The following is a 23,929-nucleotide window of genomic DNA, read 5'->3' as shown; positions in this document are numbered from 1 at the left end:
TCATTGACTTGTTAGGTCATATCTCATGGCAAGCTTGATCCTTCACACATATGCCATATGGGCAAGTGCTCCAATGTGTGCATGAGCAAGGTCATAACGCATGTGGACTTAGCAAACCTTCATGATGTGACATAAGACTAATGTAGTCTTCCACGACATTTTGCAAGTTTTCGATTTTAATAAGTGGATAATTCAAACCATTAAAAGAGAGAGAGAGAGAGAGAGAGAGAGAGAGAGAGAGAGAGATACAACAACGGCTCACATTCTAAATTGTTTTAAGATGTAACCACGGGGATCTTCTTATATGAGAGATCTTCAAGGCACAATCCATCCACAACGAGACACAACAAATCAATGGTCTAGATTATGAAACTATGGGCCCCACCTGTTATAATTGAATCGATAGCCAAATTAGGAGTGATCGATATTATTGGCGTCTTAAGTCTGTCAATAACAGGGTCTATTGATGCCATCGAGTAAAGGTCGATGCCATCGACATGTGCTCGATCCCATCAAAAAAATTCAAAAAATTCAAGTTGGTTGCTTGAATGTTTTAGTGTTGCTACTTGATAACATCGACTGAGTTCGATGCCATCGACAGATCCTCAATCAAGCGTCAATGCCATCGAACGTTAAATCGAAGATGCACACAAAATTGCATAAGTGTGTAAGTTATTTCCTATTTCGGTTGTAGCACTACATATATCAAGTGTAATCGGGTTTTAGAAGGGAGAGAGATATGTATTAAGGTTTTCTAATTTGTTCCTAAGGGTTCAAGGGTAAATTTAGGGTTCGTGGAAAGAGATTCAAGGTTTGTTCGAATCGGTAAGACTTCATTTATTATAATTTATGTTTTCATAGTGTATTACTTATCGCTTTTGTGTCGTGACTTTTTCCTGCAAGGATTTTCCCATGTAAAATTTAGATTTTTTTTTTTTTTTGGACTTAGTTGTGCCATTATGTGTACTTTACTAGATTCGTATCTGGGTATTTCCGCAGTTTCCAACAATCAAATGACGAGGGATATTTCGACGTGAATTGCCTACTAACGTTGTCACTAGTCAATAGCCATTAGATGGTGCACGTGGCCCCCACCATGATGCATGTGTTTTATCTACACCGCCCATCCACTTTTTCATATCATTTTAGTGCTTGAGCCCAAAAATGAGGTAAATGCAAATCTCATGTGGACCACACCACAAGAAATGTTTGGTGATCGAGCGCCTACCTTAAAATTTTCTTAGGGGCCATAAAAGTTTTAGTTGAAGTTTATATTTATGTTTTTACTTCATTCGAGTCCATGTGACCTAATCAATAAGTTGGATGATAAATAAAAATTACAATGGGCCTTGGGATGTTTTTAATGGTGAGCATTCACTCATCATTATTTTCTTGTAGCGTGGTCCACTTAAGATTTGGATTTGTCTTATTTTTGGGCCCACGCCCTAAAATGATTATGTAGAACGGGTCACGGACACATGGACCAGAGAAGGCCCGATCAGAGGCAGAAGTTATCAAGACCGGCAGAATCTTAAAACAAACATATATCGCAAAACGGAACGAGTTACTCGACGTACTATATATGATTTTGGGGTAAGATGAGTTACTTTAGACAACCAACCAGGCTGTGCCGGGTTATCCATGCCGAACTTGCAAGATTCCATCATATCGACGGCCGAATTTCATGTTTAGTTCTGTTTTTCCTATAAATAGTAAGTTTTAGTTTGATTATAACTCTTCATCCATTGGGCTTTAGAAGTTGTGTCCAACATGAAAAGTGCTTAGAATAATTAGGAGAATAACGTCGTTAAGCCACATAGGACACTTACTATAAAAAGTAAATTTACTATTTATAGTGAGTTACGAATTTTTAGGAGTTTTAGTTATAGTTTGCTTCTGATTTCTCTCTTATTGTTTGGTATCCCTATTTAAAGGGTTGTGAACTCGTTTCTTTCAATCAATCAATTAAATTTCAAAATTATTAGAATTTATTTATATTTTCTTGCTTTCTTTCTTCATGGATTCGAGAAGTCTCTATGAGGAATCTAAATAAGCTCCATGGATTCGGAGTAGTTATCCTTGAGGAAGACGGTGATTGACCTCATCACGTTCATCTCTATGTCAATTGGTATCAGAGCGAGGACTCCCCCCGGGCCGATGGCAAACAACAAAGGTATAAATCAAAATTCTGTGGACGGTGATCCGGGAAATTGTCATCTTTATGAAAGAATGGAGGCTTTCCACCAGGAGAGTCAGTTGACCATGCAAGGGCTGCAGACAACCCTTAACCATATTGCAGATGCACTAATTCTGCCCTGAGCCTAAGGTGACACTCAACCGCTTATGGTCATTGTACGAAGCAACCTCGATTTCCACATAGCACCCACCAATAATGGTGAATCACAAGCTACTACTGTGAACATGATGAAGTCATTGTATATGCCAAAGGTAGAGATAAATTTACAACGACACAACATCTTTCGAACAAGGTGCACTGCATACAAAAAAGTGTGTAATGTGATCATCGATGTTAGGAGCGATGGGAATTTCGTGTCAAAAATAATGGTAGAAAAACTACAACTGAAAACAGAAAGACACCTATCTTCATACACGATTGGATGGATCAAGGAGGTCAACAAAATAGAGATAACTGAACGATGTCGCATATCTTTTTCCATTGGTAAATATTATAAGGATGAAGTAACGTGTGATGTGGTTGATATGGAAGCTTGCCACATGTTACTTGGTTAACTCTAGTAAAATAATATTGATGTTACACATAGGGATCAAGATAACTTATTTATATTTATTAAAGATGGTAAAAAGATAACCCTCGCCCCTATGGGAAGGGAGAACCAACCCAAGACTTCTAAAGTGGAGGGACAATCTCTCACAACTGAACATACTTTTGTTAAACAATCTAAGGAAACATGATATATATATCCATTAGTTGAAAAAAAAAGAATATATGGAGCTTATGAACATCCGAAGGGATTTAAAACCAATATTGTAGAAGTTTAAGGCAATTGTGTTCGATGAACTCCCTGATAAATTACCTCACATACAAAATATATAAAACCACATTGATCTTGTCACATGGATAAGTCTGCCTAATTGCCCACATTATCAGAATGAATATAAGATCTTGAAGGTAGAAGTGAAGGAATTGATCCATACTAGCAAGTCAAGGAGAGCATGAGTATATGTATTGTGTCAACTCAAGAGCCTAATGTCAAATACAAGAAAATGGCTAATAAACATCGGCATCAAAAGTTATCTCAGAATCATGATCCAAGTCCCTTGAGTAACTCGAGGACGAGTTTTTTCCAAGAGGAGGGGTCTGATGTAGAAAGTATTATAGATACATTTTTAGCACGGTTGGACCAAAAGAAGGTGGAACGTAAATTGATCATAACTTTTGATCCGAGTATCATTACGGTACACCAGACAGATTATTATGAACCAAAGTAGCACGAGAACTTGAGGACAAGTTCTTTTGAAGTGGAGGGGACTGATGTAGACTGGGTTGCGGACACTTTCATGTTCAAGATGGACCAAAGAAGGCCCGATCAAAGGCAGAAGCTATCAAGACCATCAGAACCTTAAAACAGGCATATCTCGCAAACCGAAATGAGTTACTCGACGTGCCATATATGATTTTGGGGTAGGACAAGCTACTTTAGCCAACCAACCCAGCTATGCCGGGTTACCTACGCCAAATTTGCAAGATTCTATCATATTGACGGCCAAATTCTATGTTTAGTTCTGTTTTTACTATAAATAATAAGTTTTAGTTTGATTATAAATCTTCATCCATTGGGCTTTAGGAGTTGTGTCCAACATGAAAAGTACTTAGATTAATTAAGAGAATAACGTGGTTAAGCCACATAGGACACTTACTGTAAAAAAGTAAATTTACTATTTATAATGAGTTACAAATTTCTAAGAGTTTTAATTATAGTCTGCTTCTGATTTCTCTCTCATTGCTTGGTATCCCTATTTAAAGGGTTGTGAACTCGTTTATTTCAATCAATTAAAATTTGAATTTATTTCTATTTTCTTACTTTCTTTCCTCGTGGATTTGAGAAGTCTCTGTGAGGAGTCCGGAAAAGCTCTGTAGATTCGGAGTAGTTATCCTTGAGGAAGATAGTGATCGACCTCATCACACTCATCCCTACGTCAAATGATCTATGGAAAAATAAATGAACAACGTGGATAAAACACATATATCATGGCAAGGCCTATAGAGCATTGTCCAATAGCATGGTCTGCATTTGGAATATCCTCGGTGATCTAATGTGGTGGGATTTAATTGGTGACACGGCACTATAAAAAATAAAGTGCACACAAAATACGTTTGAAAGTTGTTCCACTAGTGGTAGTCAAATAGTGAAATTTAATTGGGCCACCCGGTCCAATAATGGATGGGGCATACCAATACCAGACAACTTCCAAACATGCATCCTACTAGCCCTATTGTTTCACTGTCCGTGTCGTCCAGTTAAATTCCGCCAAATCAAGTAACCATAAATATGCTAGTGATCATCTCACCAGCTAATCCGCTCAGGTGGAGACCTGCCTGGTGGGTTCAACACATGTTCATAGGTGGCACACTAGCAACCTCGCGAGTTGGACCTACGGGAAGCGGATTAGCTACTGACAGGTTAAGTAGCCAGACTCCCAGTTGAAGTGACGTTACCAAGTTTTGTAGAGCCCACTGTGATGTATGTTTGGTATCCACACCGTCCATCCATTTGAAGAGATTATTTTAGGGCATGAGCCAAAATAATGAGTGAGATACAGAGCTCTAGTGGATCCCAACACAGAAAATAGTGGGGAGAGTGATGCCCACCGTTAAAACTTCTAAAGGCCACAAAAGCTTTCGATCAAGCTGATATTTGTGTTTTCCCTTCTTTCATGTCTATTTTAGCTTATGAACAAGTTGGATCTCAAATAAACATAGTGGACCTTACAAAGATTCTGACAGCGGTCGTCACTCTCCCTACTGTTTTTTTATGGTGGGGTCCACTCCAACTTTCGATCTGCCATGTTCTTTGTATCATGCCCTAAAATAATCTCTTCACATGGATGAATGGTATGGATGCAACACATACATTATAGTGGGCCCCACAGAACTTCGTGAGACGTCACTTCTGTGCCAGTCTCAATCTCGCTGCACAATGTGTCAGTAGCTGATCCGCGTCTGGAACTATCACACGGATGCGGATTTCCTGCAAAAGCCTTTCGTAAGGAGTTCCTCGGTGGGAACTTAGGTGGGGCTCACCGTGATGTTTGCCGGAAATCCTTCTTGTCTATCTGTTTTGTGAGTTCATTCTAAGATGTGTTGTCTAAATTGAATGTATACAAAGCTCAAGTAGGCCGTACCGATGGAAAAATGTGGTTAGAAAAGTTGTCGAAACCTTCACGAATTCAACAATATTGTTTAGATGCCGTACCTACGTTGGTAAATTCATTCCCACTGGGAAGAATTAAAAACAAAAATATCAGCATGAATCAAAACTTATTTAACCTTACAAATACTTCAACTATGCATGTTTAATTATTATGTTTTCAGCTCACTTAAGCTTTGGGTACGGTTAATTTTTAACAATGTGTCTTTAAATGAACTCACAAAACAGATGCACGGAGAGGATTTTTCACAAACATCACAGTGGGGCCACCTGGGTTTCCAGCGCAGGAGCTTCCTGCCAAAGCTTTTCCAGGAAATCCGCGTCCCTACCACACAGGAGCGTCGCCTCTCAAAATTGTCACTTGGCATGCATGTAACTCAAATCAAAAGCGTCCAAATCCTTGGATATATGGTCGGGACTGTTCAGTGCCTTTTCATCCCAGCCTTCGACAAATGTCAATCAAGTCATTCATTCGAATCAGCATCCCACTGTATTATTCATTAATTAATCCATATGAGATGTCCGTATAACCCAAAGCTTTGTGGGGTCCATTGAGATGTCCTTGTGATTTCCACTCCGCCCATCAGTTCTGCCAAATCATTTTAAAGCGTCAGTCCAAAAATAAAATATGTACAAAACTCAGGTAAGCCACATCACAGTGAATATTAGGGATAGAATGCACACCATCGATGACTTGAGTTTTAAATTAGGATGGTGTTTGTGTTTTCTCTGCATCCTAATTGGAATCACCTCATGAACGGGCTTGGATGACATATAAATACCATGTTGGGCCTAATGAAAGTTTCAACCGTTGGCATATCAATCCTCACCTTTTCCTGTGGTGTGGCCCACTGAGTTTTGAATCTGCCTCGGAGTGTAATTGCACGCAACTCAAGCTCCTGTTGGACCAGTGGGATAGGAAGCGTTGAAAACATCTGTTTCACGCAGCTGGTAAAACACCCAACCTCTTTGGCCCACCATCTTTGTTGGACATGTAAAATCAACTCCCTCAATCACGTGGTAGGTACGGGTTTCAAAAGTCTCTGGATTAAAAACTCAGGTGGGCCACCCCAGGAAATAATGGAGTTGGGATGCTAAACATGGTTTGTGTGTGGGGCCACCATTGTGCATACCTTTCATCAAAACCGTTCATTCAGGACTCAACCAAAATAATGAAGGGACCGTGCAAACTCAGCCTGATTCATTACTCAGGCCAGCTACAAATCTTGAACTTAGAAGGTTTAGGCGCAATTTTATGTTATTCCCATTGGTGTGGCCCATCTGAGATTTTAAACAGGTGATATTTTTTATGCACGGTTAAAGTAAGATTCATCACCTGATGGACGGAGTGGATTTCCCACACAAAACACGGGGGCAAAAGAGTAGGTGTTTTATGCGTTGGTGTTGTAGACGATTTCGGCACCGTTGGGTAACGAGGGACAACCGGATACGTATTAGATATATGGACGTAGGGATAGTTTTTCAGAGATCTGGGCCATTCATCAGCTAGTGGACACTTCAAGTATGTCACGTGAAAAAATTCATGGCAGAAAACTCATTGAGTGAGCCACACATTTTCTTTGAATTTGGAACGTCGAATTAATTTTCCAACTACCCATTTTCTCATACAAGTTTGATCCACCTCGTTAGCAGGCCGATCTTATTTTTGATACATGGCATGATCATCATATACCCAAATTAATTAACAGTCTGGATCACAAACAACTATACCGTACATCTAGATCTTTACCGCGTGTGCAGCATACGCCCGGATCTCCGGTTCGTCTTCCGCCCCCTGGGCCCTCACGTGAGGGGGAGTGGCTTCGGTGGGTCCCCGGATAAGATCCACCCATGTCGGTGGATCCCTGACTGTGGGGCCCACTGTAGTGTATGTATCTTATATCCACGCCGTCCATCCGTTTTTCCAGATCATTTTAGGGCATGGGCCCAAAAACTAAACCGGATCCAAATCTAAAGTCGACCACATCATAGGAAATAACGTTGGTTGACCAGTATAAACTAAGCCACAAAAGTTTTGAATCAACCTGATAATTTTGTTTTCCCTTCATCCAGGTCTGTGAGACCTCATCAACAGGTTGGATGGAAAATAGACATTACGGTGGGGCTTAGGAAGTTTTTAATGGTAAGCATTTAATCACCATTGTTTCCTATGGTGTGGTCCACCTGAGATTTTTATCTGCTGCATTTTTTAAGTCATGCTCTAAAATGAGCTGGAGAAACAGATGGACGGCATTGATATAAGACACATGTATTAATCTGGGTCCCACAGTCAGGGATCTACGAACTCGCTTCTCCATTGGAGTGCTGGCCACAGGCAATTGCCTGACAGGGTATAGGGTGGAGCAGGACCGGAAGTTACGTGTGGGACACTGGATATTTGTGAGAAATCCGTTCTTTATGTGGGCTGGAAAATGCTTGCCGTTCAAACCTTCCTATGTCCACTAAGATTATTTGCCATCTAAACCGTTCATAAGGTCATTCCTACTTTCTACTGGGATCTGACTCATCCTTACCGTTCATCTATTTTGCCGGTTCATTTTAAGACATGGGCACAAAAACAAAGTAGGTCTAAATCTTAGGTGGACCACGCCACATAAAACAAGGTGATTTACTATCAAAAACTTCTTGTAAGCCACAAAAGCTTTGGATCAGATACATATAATTTCCCTTTATCCAGCAGTCTATGTCACCTTATCAACAGGTGGGCCCAGAACCAGTCTTTTATGCGATGTGGTGGCCCTTAAGTCACCACTCTTTTATTATGCGATGTGGTTCATCAGATATTTGAATTACTTGATTTTTTTGGCCCATGCCCTAAAATGATACACCAAAACGGAGGGATGGCATGGATATACAACACATACATCAATGTGGGCTTCTGGCGACGGCCTGGCCGTGTTCCCCCTAGCTGACCGAATCCGCTCCACCTACGGAATCACAACCCTTCATCATATTCCAGGCTTTCAATACCTGACTGCACGAGTATGAAGCATCACAGTCCGCCAGAGCAACAAAGTTCTTCTCTTCCTCCCTCTTCATCCATACAAGAAACAAAGTACGCGTGAGAGAGGATTGGCCGCCCGCCCTCTCTGACGGGAGCTCCCACGTTCGGATCCCTGTCTCAGATTCCTTCCCAGAATACCCTTCTCTCTCTCAGATTTAAATCTCATATCACAGCAATTCCAACTTTACCGCCGCATTCTTTTCGTATTTTCTCAAACCAGCCCCAGATCCATCCGTCGAGATGATCACAATCCCATACATCACCGCTCTCACAACCCTCTTCAGCTACGGCCTCCTCTTCGCCTTCGGCCAGATCAGAGATCTCTTCCGTAAAGTGCTCGATTGGTCCACCTCCAACAATCTCCACGTCCGTACCATCATCATCATCATCTTCATCTTCTCTCCCTTTCGATTTCATTTCCTACATCTCCGATATTCAACCGACAGAGTTCTCTTGTGTGCAGGGATACGCGCCGATCTGTCTTGGCCTCGAGGATTTCTACACCCGTCGGTTATATCTCCGTATTCAAGTAATTCGACAGATGATTCTCTCTCTCTCTCTCTCTCTCTCTCTCTCTCTCTCTCTCTCTCTCTCTCTCTCTCTCTCTCTCTCTCTCTATTCCTCGATTCTTGACTGTAATAGTTTATAGATGATCTGTTTTCACCTGCGGTGGATTTTTATTTTTTATTTTTGGAGATTAGTGCGTTTGGATGTCCGTCCAAATCTTGATTTCCATGGATCTGGTATTGTCTAAGTTCATATTCATGAAATGGGCAAGTCCTGATCCGGGAGGATATAAGGCGCTCTTCAAATTCCAACAATTTGAAAGTTGGGGTGTTTGGGTGGCAGAGGTTCTTTTCTTGTTTGAAATTGCAAAAGGTGATTGCTGGAATGGTTGCACTTTCAAATACACCGAGCGCCCAAACACACAGTTATACTTATTAATTGATATTTTTCCCTAATTAGGGGCAAAGGTTGTTTCATAAATTCATGTGGGTTTTTTTTGTTTTTTTTGCAAATGGAAATGGAGATTTAATCCCTTAAAGGTCATTTTGATGCCAGTAAATTTTCAAGTTGTTAATGAGTTTCCCCGAAAAGCACCTCAAAGTGACTTTTAGGTGAAAGTCACTTACATTCTGCCTGGTTGGATGAGTTGTAAGTCAGTTGCAGGTAAAGTCGTTTTTTTTGTGTTTGAGTAAGATGCAAGTCAATTGCAGATAAGTATTGGTGTATTTACACCAAGTAGAACTTAAGAGTTGGGAATCGTTCCAAAATGTTATAATCACATAAGAAAGCTTGCCACAAAATATATCATTTTATTAAACCCATCTAGATGAATATTTAAGCATATTCTTATTCTAAACCAGTAATCAAGTGAGCCATAAAAGTGTGCCCATTGATTCAAAATACCTGAATGTAGAGCAATAACTTAATATAAGCATTGGAGGTAAACTAAAAATATTGATAGTAGATCAAACAAACAAAGTACATCAATAACATCTTCTTTAACCACACAAAATACATTAGTAAAAATATCAAAGCTCAAAATGAATAAAAACTAGGCAAAACAAAAAGACTAGATGATGCCTTTCTATCACATTTAAGTATCTTACAAAATGGTGCAATGAAGAATGTGAAAGACAAATGGACTTGAAACTCTCGCGGCTTTGATCAGTTCATGCCTTCATGGAAACTGGTAAGCTCAACACCAAAAAACCAAAGTGTGTTATTGAATTAAAACATTATATGATTCACTTCTCATCATTTTCCTTCCGCATCAAATTCCACTAGACATGTCATAAAGTTACTATCTTAATACCAGCATGTTATCCTGTTCAGTAAGCCCAAACTTTAAGGTTATAAACCAAGGCCTTTGATGCTAAGGATTAAGGATAACAAGAGTGGCTCAACGATATTTTAATTACTGAAAAACCACAAGCAATAATTTTCATAAATCCTTATCAGAAATACTGAAAACTCTTATGTCTTACCTTCTAAAAAAAGAATTAATCGTGTTGAAAGGTTCAACACAGATTTGGATTGTCCATCATGTTTCCCACCTTGGATTGCCATATCTTTTGAAAAATCATTTTGTTGTAGTCAATCCTAATCATTTTATCAATGACGTGAAAAAAAAAGACAGCACTAATTATAAAAGGTCCAACCATTAGTTCGCACCAACCGTCAAAAGGACTAGACATTTGATTGCTCATGGCTTCTCAAGAATCAGTTTGATCCAATGACACTAACTAACCCCTTTCCAAATAAAATTGGTGACCTCAAGAAGAAGTGGGGATTTTTTCTTCCGTTTTTTTTTTTTTCCCTGATTTTGCCCACTTCAACTTCATGAAATAGTCTCTTCTTCTAATTACCTAATTCAGGAATCCAGTAATAAGGGCCAACTGTTACATTAAATAACCCAAAAGTCATACTAAATCAGCCATTTGAATTCGAATAATAAGACAATGAGGGCCATCTGATCAGCATGGATTTTGGGGCCCACCTTGATGAATCTTTTGTATATCCACGCCATCTATCAGTTTTTCCAGCTCATTTTAGGGCAAGGGCCCAAAAATGAAGAAGATCCAAATCTCAGGTAGGCCACACCATAGGAAACAGTGGTGACTGAACTCTCACCAATAAAAACTTCTCATGGGCCACAAAATGTTTTAGATCAAGCTGATAATTGTGTTTTCCCTTCATCCAGGTCTTTGTGACCTTATCAACGGGTTGGATGGCAAATAAACATTACAGTGGGCCCTAGGAAGTTTTAATGGTGGGCATTCTATCACCACCATTTCCTGTGGTGTGGCCCACCTAAGATTTGGATCTGCTTCATTTTTGGGCCCATGCCCTAAAATGAGCTGGCAAAAGTGATGGACGGTGTGGATATACAAAACATACATTAAAGTGGGCCCCACTGTCATGGTCCAATCAAATGCAATAAGAAAAACCTTGTAACCCTACCTCCCAACGCTGATTGTAAAGGAGGGAGAGAGAGAGAGAGAGGGGTGTGGCCCACTTGAGATTTGGATCTACTTCATTTTTGGGTCCATGTTGTGAAATGAGCTGGCAAAACTGATGGACGGTGTGGATATACAAAACATACATTAAGGTGGCCCCACTGTCACGGCCTCACTGATTGCGGCAAATGCAATAAGAAAAACCTGACCCTACCTCCTCAATGCTGATTGCAGAGAGAGAGAGAGAGAGAGAGAGAGAGAGAGAGAGAGAGGCACACAATGTCGATTGCAGAGAGTAGGTCCTACAGTCCTCGGATCTATGTTTGTATTCTTTCAATAAAGTAAAAAAGATAATAATAAATAGAGAAATGTTTCCGAAGGTTTATTTTAAAAGATGTGAATGGATAGGACAGCTGGTGTCTTTTTCTAGATCAAGGTACAACAAGCACTGGATAATCCTGTTTGGGTGACCCTTAAACTGACACTGGGTTAGTTAACAAATTTCACTCCTTCCAAAATCTACATTGGAAATATCAAAACGACCACTTGTAGAATGTCCCTAACAATTCAAGGGCTCATATTGATTGCCCTTGCTATATAGACCAGGATCTGTTTGTGGGACTGTGGTCACTGAATCTCTATGGCCTACACTAACAGCTCCTGCTGTAAGCCGATAGGACGACGAGGAAGGATTTTCTGTAAGATACAACCTCTTCCAAAATGATCCTTCCATCCTCCAATTAAGTTTTCAATTGTTGTTAATGAAAACAACTGAACTTACTCCTATGAGATTAATAAAGAAATACCACCCACCATTGCTAAAAGACTCAGCCTATCTGACCTATCTGTCATGTCTTGAGTTGAGCCATGACTCGCCTAAGTCGGGGGTGACTCGTGGAGTCAATTCGACTCGGACATAGGACTCGCTGGACTTTTAAAACCATGCCACACACTCCACACCACGAAGAAATGAAGAAAGAAATTATCCATTAATTTGAGAACTTGCAAACCAGAAACTTGTTTCTTGAGATGATATAGACTGAGGGTGTTGTCTGTTGTCACTGTGCAACAAAAAGATAACCACCCTATGAATATTTACAAGCAGACCATTAGGGTGTTTGGTCATTTCCTTGAACGGGTCAATCAGTTTATGTAATGATTCTTTCAAGCTGTTCATTTAATGCTAGATTTGTCACTGCATATGCTGTCTTTTCATTGATAATAAGAGATTTAGAGGATATTACAGGATATGCACATAAAGGAAACTTCCTAGTATTTTTCTTCCATGTTTATCATCCAAGGCTTGAGATATATTGAAGATGTAAGCTGCAAATTGTGGTAATAACCTCTTCTTTTATAACGTTTGTTTTGCAGGATTGTTTTGGAAGACCGATTGCAAGTGCACCAGATGCTTGGATTGATGTGGTTGAGCGGTATTCTAATGACAATAACAAGACACTTTTGTGAGTTCCACAATTGTTTTTTGAATTTTGGTTGAGGTCTTCCTTTCTTTAGCAATTTGGTTTTCACTTATTCTACGGACAGAAATGTACTTGTAAATTGTAACATAGACCAGATCTGTGATACTTAAAATCATATGGAGCATGGTGGATATGTTTCTCATTACAGATCATGGTGCTCAAGGTGATGATTTTCTGATGAACTCTATTAGTGACCATGAAACATCCCTTGCACTGTGCTCTTCTGGTTGTCATCTTCTGGAATATTATAGAAGGCAATGATCTAGCAAGTTGAATCAAACCAATTTCTTTTTCTTGCAGGCGAACTATGAATACCAGTAAATGCCTTAACTTAGGATCATATAACTACCTTGGGTTTGCAGCAGCAGATGAATATTGCACACCCCGTGCAATTGAATCATTGAAGAGATATTCACCAAGCACCTGTAGCACTCGTGTCGATGGAGGTATGTTTATTGTGTTACAAATCCAATTGTTATTTACTTAAGTTTCCTGCTAATATTGTTATGGCATCAGGCACCACTACATTGCACACGGAACTGGAGGAATTGGTTGCAAAATTTGTTGGGAAGCCGTCTGCTGTAGTTTTCGGTATGGGCTACGTGACAAACTCTGCCATCATTCCAGTCTTGATTGGAAAGGTTTGTTGAGTTGATGAAACTAGATTAGCCTGCATCATAGGCACGAGGAATTATAGGGCCTTGATGCACCAGTACGTGAATAGTGTCCTGATGTGCCACTGTACAATTTAGGCCCATGGTCCATTGATCAGGATCATTGGTCTGATTGGCCCCACTGTGGATTATAGATGCCCCAAAACCTCCAGATTGGCATATCCTAATCCTCTAATCATTGGTCTAAAAATGGATGATTAAGAAAAAGATGCAACGATGATTGGGAAAAAGGGCTAAACATTGGATGGCTAGGATCTTCAAATCTCAATGAGTTGGGGGCATTCCCCATCCACGGGGGACCCGTCTATCAACAATATGGATCACCAAACCATGGGCCCACTTGTACTTTCTGGATTGTCAGGATACGATTCCCGCGCTGAGGCATCAAAACCCAATAATTCTTTTATAGGATTTTACAGTTATAGTAAAACAAATAATTTTCACAGCAATGATTGTTTTCTCTTTATGGATATACACAGGGAGGCTTGATAATTAGTGATTCTTTGAATCACAACTCAATTGTCAATGGTGCTCGAGGATCCGGAGCCACAGTTCGCGTTTTCCAGCATAATAGTGAGTTTATGGTGTATAATTTCTTCCAATTTAGAAGTTTTATTTGACCTTTTGACATATTTGTATCTCATTTATTCTCATGCATGTTGTATTTGTTTGTTTGTTTGTATTTTTTTTTAACCATCCTTCTCATAGCACCATCGCACTTGGAGGAAGTGCTGAGGGAACAAATTGCCGATGGACAGCCCCGAACACATAGACCCTGGAAAAAGATAATTGTTGTTGTCGAGGGAATCTATAGCATGGAAGGGGAGCTTTGCAAACTTCCTGAGATCATAGCAGTCTGCAAGAAATATAAGGTTGCGACCTGTCTATTCGACAACTTCTTGGTTTCCCATTGTATTGGATTGTTTCAGCTTAGGGAAAATTGCTTGAAGTCAAATGACTTCCTACATATGATGTTTTTAGGATGAGAAATGCTATTATGCCATGCATGGTATTGTAGTTCTATGCATTACGATCAGGACTGTTGATATGTTGGCCCACCATATGGATGGGCTATATCCCAAAATTGCAGTGATTAGTCAACTCACTGTATGCATCTAGTTGTGAGCTGTCTGTTGAATGTGTACAGTTGCTCTATTTTGAGCAACTTGTTCCCATTTCAGGTTCCTGATCAGATGGTTACCCACTTCACTGTGTGGACACATGGCCCATCCATGTGGCGGTCCAATAAATCAATGGTCCTGATCATCATACATGTGTATGTAATTGGTCTGCACATCACAGAAAAATTCTGCTTTGAGAAATATTACTTTGCAGGAGTTCCTTGCGTTATAAATGTTTCTTCTATTGCGGGACTGATGTTGTTAATGTCAGTTATTTTGATTATCAAGAATAGCACCAATGCCAAAAATCCCCACTCCTAAATTGCAAGCAATGACAACTCCTGTGTGTATCCTGCAACCACAATTATCTACAGGTGATTTTGATCTTTTCCATTTTAATGCTGCAGATGTTAGGAAAGGATTGCGTGCCTCCACATCTATAGTTATTTTTTGGAATATTATTAGGGTTTCAAGGGATTTGGTTTGGCAAAAAATTCCTTCCTGAGATGTCCTCTACTAAAGCCCTGGGATACATAAATATTTTGGGAAACATCGAGAAATATTGCATGCATTGTGTAATGTCTTGCAACCTGAAGGAAACAATAGAAACTTAAAAAAACGATGGCATTTTTCAGTCAACTTCATGAGATGTTAAAGATACGAGATTAGACAACTCGGAATTAAAAAAGAAAAAAGAAAAAAAAGAATCATATTAGTTTGCCATTTTTAGGGGACAAAACTATGCAGCTGTCATGCGTGCTGTAATTATATTCAAAATGAGTTCATATCGTGCAACTGTCATGAAATACAAGCAATAAAACATAAGCAATACAATAAAAAAAATAAAAAAGAACAAAAATGTATAGCTTGACCTTAAATCCGCATGGAGTTACAAGGCAACTCAAAGTTGTCATCCTTACTGTATTGGGTCTGCCATAATGCTATTGTGCCACATAATTGTGATATTCATACGTGCACATAAGCAATACAATAAAAAAATAAAAAAGAACAAAAATGTATTGCTTGGTCTTAAATCCACATGGAGTGACAAGGCAACTCAAGGTTGTCATCCCTACTGTATTGGGCCCACCATAATACTATTGTGCCACATAATTGTAATATTGTGCTTAGCTCATGAGGGTGAGGCTATTATACCACGTCGAGTAGTCTCCAACATATTGATGGTTGTCATTCTTAGCAATATGCCCATCAGTACATACTGAGTAGTCACCAGAATTATTGCCATCACTCCCAGTGGCACTGGCTGTGGCTGTGGCTGGACACCTCCATACCCATATCACATGTCCCGGATACATCTATTCATAGCCATACCCACATCACATGTCCTGGATACATCTATCCATAGCCATGCCCATATCTGTATCCCTAGGCATACTCATGACAATAGCTATAGATGATTGTGAACAGGTTGCAGCTGCTGGAATTGCCCATCCCATAGCCATATGAGCCATATCCAGAAGGTGAAATGGAAGTGGAGCTCCACTGACAATCACTAATGTCTATGGACCTGATGCTCTGTGTAACAACCTCCTTAAGTGTTTCAACCCGAAATCCCTTTCAAATCATGATTCTCCACCAATCTAGTATTTTGATGCATAAAAACTCAAACGGAGTTGTTTGAACACACCTAGGAACATATTCCCAAAAAAATTGGCCGCAAGTTTTTTTTCTTTTTATGATTTTTAGAGGATATATGCTGTTATCAGTTAATACTTATGAAATATCAGAGAGTATCGGTCGATACAAAACATTTATACGATTTCTGGTTGGTCTTCAGGGTAATTTGTTAGAGAGGGAAGCCTTTAGCGCACAGTCCTACATGCTATTATGTGGGGCATTTGAGAGAGAAGAATTTTTGGAGGTCTCTTGAACAATGGATCATTCCCAAACAATATTAGAAATCCTGGGCCTTATGGGCATTGGTGGGGTGGCTAGGAATGAGCATGGAGAAGTGTGGCCTTCTCCTGACTCGATACGTTTTGGTGAATCAAATAGAGTGAACTGGAGTCCATCCTTATAGGTGTCAAAGTTATTCAGGAATCCTTCCGTGGTCCTCTTCTGGTGGAGCTGGTGGAAGAAGATGTGATAAGTACTATTTCTTGGGTTCTTTGTTGGTGATATTATAGCTAGGGCCGCTGAGGGCAAACTGCTTTTATTTCGTTAGTAGAAAGCTAATTGATTGCGGATTCCCTAGCTAAAGAGGGTGTTGTGAGGGATTTTCTTGTACTCAGAAATTGTTTTCCATTATCTTTATGGATAATTAGCCCTTCTTTTGCTTCTTTTTCAATAAAATTTCAGTTTTCTATTCATACAGTCAAGATGTGTGGAGGAAGTAAGGAACTAAAAGGGACTCTCTTGATACTCCTAGGAAGCAAATGATGTGGTGAATGAATTGGCAAGGATGGATCTCGACTCCACTATCTTTTGATTGGAGAATCCCTTCCACCACTGTAATTTGCTTCTTTAGTTAATAAATGTTAGCCTATCTTTACAAAAAAAAAATGGTAATGGTAATAACTCATTTCTTTCGTTGGAAAGAAAATGACAAAGTATTTTAATGTGAACTTGCCCCGGGATTGAGGTACTGTACCTTTGGTGGATGCATCTGCAAGTGCCTTTTGACCCCTGAACATTTTGATATGCCTGCTTTTTGCACATTACCTCTTCAATATAGAAGTGTTTCTATAATCCCCAAATCAGCACATTCATTTATGGTAAAGAAGTCAAAGCAGCTCTTTTAAAGATTTTAGTCCCTTATCTGAAGAAACCTCTATTGAGGTGCTGCTTCAGCTTCAAATCACACTTTGGACCCTCCTCCCTCTCTCACTTCCTAGTTGTTTGGACTTTGCTCGCATTTTGAAATAGGCACTTCCCTATTCCAATGCCGAATCTGTTGCCACTTTTCTCCACACTTATTCAGCAATACACAGCTACCTCTTTCAAGTAAATATATTGTTTCAGTAATTAGGAGCCTGGTACCCTTGTGTTTGTGAATCATATAGTAGGGCACCCTCTTTCAAGTGCCTCTCTGAGAAACTCAAATACTATTTTGAACAGCTACTCTTCAAGTTTACTCCTGCTTTATTGTTTCTGAAAATATTTACAATCTTGTTCAGCTCCCATATTTTGTTCTTTTAACATGTGATTGTGATTTATATAATCTGTCTGCAGCTTAGCCACATTTTAGTCACATATGTGTTGAATGTGGATCATGATTTAAATGACCTGTGCCAACTTAGCGGATGTTTAGTGTCATATGCCCTGAAACCCGTAGGATTGATCCAGGAAAAATCAACGGTATTTTACTGTTTTTAGTAGTGTTTGATGTGGCAATATTATGTCATATGAGGTTATATATTTTGTGCTCAGTGCACTGGTCCTACTATGAGGTCCCACAAGAGATTGGAAAGATGATGCAATGTTCCATGATTGTAACTAATTCATTGGGTGTATTCCACCTTGGATCGGCCATGATACAAAAATATCATGTATCAGACTACCTTAGCTATCTGATTGGGGACCTACAAATGGATGGTATAAAGTTGGCAACTGCTGGCACTGGAAGGAAAAGCTCCACCAATCAGAAGGGTCCTGTCGTCTAAGCTGTAATTTGTGAACATTGGCCCATCAGAGAGGGAAGGAGGGAGGGCCTGGTGGTTTCCAGGGGGAATTTCATGAGGTGACTCATCTAGTGGACTGTCCAGATTTTGTGCCCACATCACGTGTCAAATGTTCTCAAGAAGTTCCCACTAGAACTGGTTCCTAGGAGAGCATTTCTGTGTGTGAGTGTGTTTGTGTGTGTGCTGCACACCTAATCAAGAAATTGGTGCCAGTTAGATTTCCCAGTGTAATGTAGCTTTTGGTGTGAAGTTATTTTAACTCACACATTGCCAGTCATGGGACTGGTCTTGTTTTCTGTAGTTTTTCTAGGTCTTTGTCTTGTTAAGTTAGTTTCTGTTTTTCTCATTTCTTTTTCCTTTTTTTTTTCCCCTTTTCTTTCTGTGTGCCTCATAGCTCTTTCCAGCAATAAATTATCATCTTTCAAAAAAAAAAAAACCTCACACTTTGCCAATCTTCATCCATCTTTTTTATCAATGTCCACCTTCATCTTTTATGCAAGCATTTCTTTTTCTCATATGTAATTCTTTTATAACTCTTGTTATCTGATTTTGGGAATGGTTGATGCTTATTCTGGTCCTCGCTCCTCACAGATCTCTTCACTCACATAAGCAGCTATCTACAATGATGATCTTTCTATTTTCTTCAATCTTGGAAATGTTACATGAAAACTCAAAGGTTTCTCTTTCTCATTGTGTATCTATCTTTGAGGCAGGCATACACGTATTTAGATGAGGCCCACAGCATTGGAGCAGTTGGCAAGACAGGAAGAGGTGTTTGTGAGCTCCTAGGAGTGGACCCTGCTGATGTAGATATAATGATGGGAACTTTTACAAAATCATTTGGATCATGCGGAGGCTATATTGCAGGATCCAAGGTTTAGTTTCTCTTCTCTTCTTCTATGTATTTGAAACAGCAAATAGAATGGAGTTGCACTTGGTCCATGCATGCGCAAGCAGGCCAGACATTCTTTTCCTTACATTTGAAAATTAACCGGGTTGGGAATGTATGATCAATTCATTGGGCAACATTTAACTGGCAGTGATGTGTGACTCTACTGTTGGCATTTCAAATTAAGAGAACACTATTATGATATGTCTTGCCCTAAGATAATAGGAATTCTTTGGTTGATTAACAGAAGTTTGTAACTTAGGCTGTAAACCTTGTGTGGTTAAGCCCTATCTTTTCATTGTCAGGAGCTTATTCAATATCTGAAGTACACATGTCCAGCTCATCTGTATGCGACATCCATGTCACCTCCTGCAGTACAGCAGGTTATATCTGCTATAAAAGTTATTCTTGGAGAGGATGGTTCCAATAGAGGTACGGAAAGATTTTCCTTTTGGTTTTATTGTATTGAATGAATCCACAACTTGCTCAAGGCAGGGCTTGAAGGCTATGGGTTTTGTTTGGTTTGACTGGCTACATTTAGTTCTGTACAGGGGCTCAAAAACTGGCACGAATCCGTGAGAACAGCAATTTTTTCCGATCAGAACTTCAGAAGATGGGCTTTGAGGTTCTTGGGGACAACGACTCTCCTGTGATGCCAATAATGCTTTACAATCCAGCAAAAATCCCTGCTTTTTCTCGAGGATGTCTAAGACAGAATGTGAGTATATGAATCTTTCAATCTAACATAACATTTGTGTTTACACTTTACTGCTAAATATCTTGCAGGAATTGTACAGATAATGCCATCCCAACTAGGGCTGCAATTTGGGTTCAGGTCAACCAGAACCCAATTGACCCAACTCGAGTTCTAGTCTGATCAGGTTGGGTCCAGGTTGGAAAATGCCATCCCTATTTGAATTCGGGTTGTGTTCAGATTGAGAAAATTCAGGTCGGGTCATGAATAATCACATGTTTGGATCGGGTTGAGGATGGGTCGAGAATAGAGGACTTTGGGTTGGGTTCAGGTTAGGCACCTTGGGTTGGAATTCAGGTCGGGTCGGGTTGTGGGTTTGGTCCTTTTGAGATAGGATTGGGCTCAGGTTGCCCTCAACCCGACCCAGCCCAACCTGCCTGAGTCGCACCCTAATCCCAATGTATCAGAATTACTATCATTGCATATATAGAGTCATTCTTGATTTAGCATTTAAGCCATTGTTTATATCTGCTAAGATGAAGCTCTTTTGTTATATCGTATTTCTTTTTACATATTTGGATTGCGAATTTGAAGGACTTCCATACAAAACCCCTCATTTGTTTGCATAATGCTTTAGAGGAAGATTAACAGTTAATGCCTTTGCTATGGAACTAAATAGTAAAAGGAAACTTGCAAATGACTCAGTTTGGCTAGCTTGAAAATCTTTGACATGCTCACTGATTTCTTTACAAGGCAATTATTCTTTCATAATGGCTGATCTTGGCAATACTTCGCTTTCCTTCTTCTTCTTCTTCTTTTTTGTTTTATGCTTTCAATAGCAAACACACAAGTCCAGGCAATAGAAATGGCTGGCATACAACATGCTTCCTCATTATGTGCTTCTATGTTCCTCACTTGGTCTTCCAATCTCATATGCTATTTGAACATAGATGTTCTTCATGAAGCATGCCCACCAAGTCTCTCCACAGCCTTAGCACCTTTACTTCACCACTGGCATTTCCTCTATTAGAGAAAACCGTGTGGGCTATTTTGATTTTTTTTTTTCTTGCTTGATCTGATCCAAACCCTTACTTCCGTGCTACATTGTATGCTTTTGCCCAATTGGCCGTATCAACGGCTTGTTGTCACCCCAATACCCGACCTGCCTGTAGATCTTCTAGCCAATGTGCCTCAAATGGTGCATACAATCTTTTTGAGGATTCAGAACAATGTCCTGACTGAAAGATCAAGGCCTTCCAAATTTGGGGAACTTTTGGGGCACTCCTGTCAATGGTGGCTATCCATAAGATCAACAGTTTCAATTACAAAACTGTAGGCCCCACATTTCAGACTCCTGCACCTCCGCAAATTGTACACTCCATTGTTTTTGTGATTCATTGAAATACATGTTATGATTCCTGTTGAAATGCCTGTTGTCATATGAAGCAAACACCTGTAACCGGCATCAATCTGCCCGTAGTGGCTTTCAGTAGCATCAGTTTTGACTTCTAACCTTTTATTAACCTTTCATTAACATCAAAGATGTCCTGCCAACCAATCTGTGTAGGTCGCAGTTGTGACAGTGGCATTCCCAGCAACTCCACTGCTATTGGCCAGGGCGCGAATCTGCATTTCCGCATCTCATACCAAGGAAGATTTGATGAAAGGATTGGAGGTGATTACTAGCTCTCAGCAAATAGGAAATTCTTCTTCTCTTCACTTTTATGGGTTCTTTTGGCATTGAATGGTGTGCTTTCCTTTCGATGGGCAATGGACTAAAAATACTACTTCACTATAACCTTCATCAATTCATGGTGGCACCTCTTTGGATGGCCAATGGACCGTCTGGTTGGTTGACCTTTTCCCATTTTGTATCGAGTGTTGGCTATATTTTCTGTTTGGCCATCCTAAATTTTTTTTTGGAATGGTTGATATTGCCTTTGGAGGAGCTCTTTTCAGCATTGCCCATACACAGCAGGGCCCACCAGACGAACAGTCTATACCACTGAAAGTGAGCCCCTCTATTTCAAGATGCTGGCTTGAACAGAAAAGCCGCTAGTTGCATATTTGGATGCTCATTGTATATTTCCTCTCCAGTTTTCAGGCATTTTCTCTGGTTATTATTCCAATTTCCAATTTCTGTTATTAATTCATTTCTATGCTGGGTGGTTCTGAATTCAACTGCATGTTCACCTTTAGCATTCATATTAATGTCAAATCACAATCATGCTATTTCAAAGTTGGAGGCGAAAGAAACAGCTGCAAAAGAGGGCTACTTCCTCGCTGTGAATGGAGAGAAACGTTGATTCTCTGGCAGAGTGTGATGGATGATATGCAGGCAGTTAGAAATTGCATACAATCCAAATTAAATTGTGCAAACTAGAGGTTAGGATGGATCATTCAATCTGATTTTGGGACTGTGACTTAGTGACAGTGTGCTTCACAATTTGGTTGGTTTAATTTGAGTTCATATATGCCACATCTAAATTTCAGTGTGCATGCACATCAAGCGTCATATACTCTGCCAGAGTAACAAGTAACTCCCCCCCATGAATATGAGGAAATCATTGATTTTATGTCTCTCTCGATTAAACTAGATGTTCTCAATCCACTTCACTCGTACATCCAAATGCAGCCTTAGTTATTGTGATCAACGTCTTATGCATGATCAAATGTCAGGTCATTAGCAGAGTCGGGGACCTTATTGGCATAAAATATTTCCCAGTGGAGCCTCAGAAGCATCAGATCGAAGGCAGGGAGAAGATGGAGTAAAAGATTGTGGGTTGGAGAGATTAGCTGTGAAGCGCTTTAGATCAAGCCAGCGGCGAATCTCCACTGAATGTTATTGTACTTTTGCAGACAGGTTAATCCGAGCGAAACGTATTCTTTGGCCAACTTGTTATTTTATATACTCTTCTTGCTATTGTTTTGTGTACAGTTAGTACAGTAATTATCACTGAGACTGTTCTCTTGTTTCCAGTCACTTCTTTTCCACCCTCTTTCTGCGGTGAATGAATGCACTTGGGCAACGTTTGGATGTACCCTCGAATCATGGGTGAAATAGCTCCCGTGGAACAGATGGATATCTTTTTTTCTTGGGTGTTTGGGTCAGGGCCATGCCTGCCTGCTTGATTTTTTGCTGTAAATCATAGAAATACAAATGGGTCCACATTGTTGTCTTTTGGGTGGGAGTCATTCTGGCAGCAAGAGGTGTGGGTACATCCAAACATGCCCTAATGTTGTTTAATTGTTCATTATATGGTTTCTAGATTTCAGAGTTATGAAACTTAGAAGTGGTCAAATGTTAAGAGCGAAGGAATGGATGCAAATGCAAGGAAATGAAACTATTTAGGCAGGTTGATTTGATTGGACAGTAAGACTGGAGAAAATGAATTCTTCAGTTCAACAACTGGTATTGCAGCAGAGTGAATCTTAGAAAACATTGCCAGGCTATGAATAGTGGTGGATATGGTATAATGGAACTGTGTATGGCACTCAGCAGACTATACTGAATTGAATGGAACGAATCTTCGCTACATTTGTGCAGAGTGGAAAACAGGAACTGCATTATGCGCGCTTTTATTTCTCCACTCCGATCACATAGGTTGAGGGAATTGGTCTGTTAAAGTTGGAACCAGATGCTCCTTCAGGGTAGGAGAATCCCCTTTATCTTCTTCTTTCCTTTTTTGTCTTTTTATTTACAAATGAAATTTTATTAAATGGCGTGGAACCTATGATAATAAAGTGCAAGAAATTATTGTAGACTCAGAGTTTCAACACGAGGTCATGGGTTCAAGTACCCACTGTGGTGAAATCCCACTGTGGTGTGAGCATGTGAGTGTGTGTGGAGTGTGAATGCGTGTAAAAAAAGAAAAGAAAAAAGTACATGAAATTAACCAATCAATTTCCCCGTGGAACCTACGGTAATAAAGTGCAAGAAATTATTGTAGGCTCACAAGAGTTTCAACACAAGTTCATGGGTTCGAGTACCCATTGTGGTGAAATCCCACTGTGGTGTGAGCATGTGAGT

General features: G+C 39.9%; 1 protein-coding gene across 1 annotated transcript; it reads left to right on the top strand.

Moving 5' to 3' along the window:
• The first annotated feature begins 8,357 nt into the window (after positions 1 to 8,357).
• Positions 8,358 to 22,882, top strand: LOC131246657 (long chain base biosynthesis protein 2a). Its single transcript, XM_058247007.1, has 12 exons — positions 8,358 to 8,802; positions 8,900 to 8,965; positions 12,774 to 12,862; positions 13,181 to 13,326; positions 13,397 to 13,521; positions 14,034 to 14,127; positions 14,263 to 14,426; positions 19,030 to 19,191; positions 19,511 to 19,637; positions 19,757 to 19,923; positions 21,467 to 21,574; positions 22,579 to 22,882. The coding sequence occupies exons 1-12, from the start codon at positions 8,677 to 8,679 to the stop codon at positions 22,669 to 22,671; spliced, it is 1,467 nt and encodes a 488-aa protein (XP_058102990.1). The 5' UTR covers positions 8,358 to 8,676; the 3' UTR covers positions 22,672 to 22,882.
• The last annotated feature ends 1,047 nt before the right edge of the window (positions 22,883 to 23,929 follow it).

This window comes from Magnolia sinica, chromosome 5 (genome assembly GCF_029962835.1).
Source record: "Magnolia sinica isolate HGM2019 chromosome 5, MsV1, whole genome shotgun sequence".
NCBI classification, from domain to species: domain Eukaryota; kingdom Viridiplantae; phylum Streptophyta; class Magnoliopsida; order Magnoliales; family Magnoliaceae; genus Magnolia; species Magnolia sinica.
The sequence above is the reverse complement of the archived record's forward strand: the minus strand, read 5'-3'. Positions and strand labels throughout refer to the sequence as shown.

What these genes read in the sequence shown, in the direction of transcription:
- LOC131246657 (XM_058247007.1), top strand. Translation starts at nt 8,677, where the DNA reads ATGATCACAATCCCATACATCACCGCTCTCACAACCCTCTTCAGCTAC. An exon ending in GGTTATATCTCCGTATTCAA is followed by an intron (nt 8,966 to 12,773) that starts GTAATTCGACAG and finishes TTTGTTTTGCAG; the next exon opens with GATTGTTTTGGAAGACCGAT. An exon ending in TTCCAGTCTTGATTGGAAAG is followed by an intron (nt 13,522 to 14,033) that starts GTTTGTTGAGTT and finishes GGATATACACAG; the next exon opens with GGAGGCTTGATAATTAGTGA.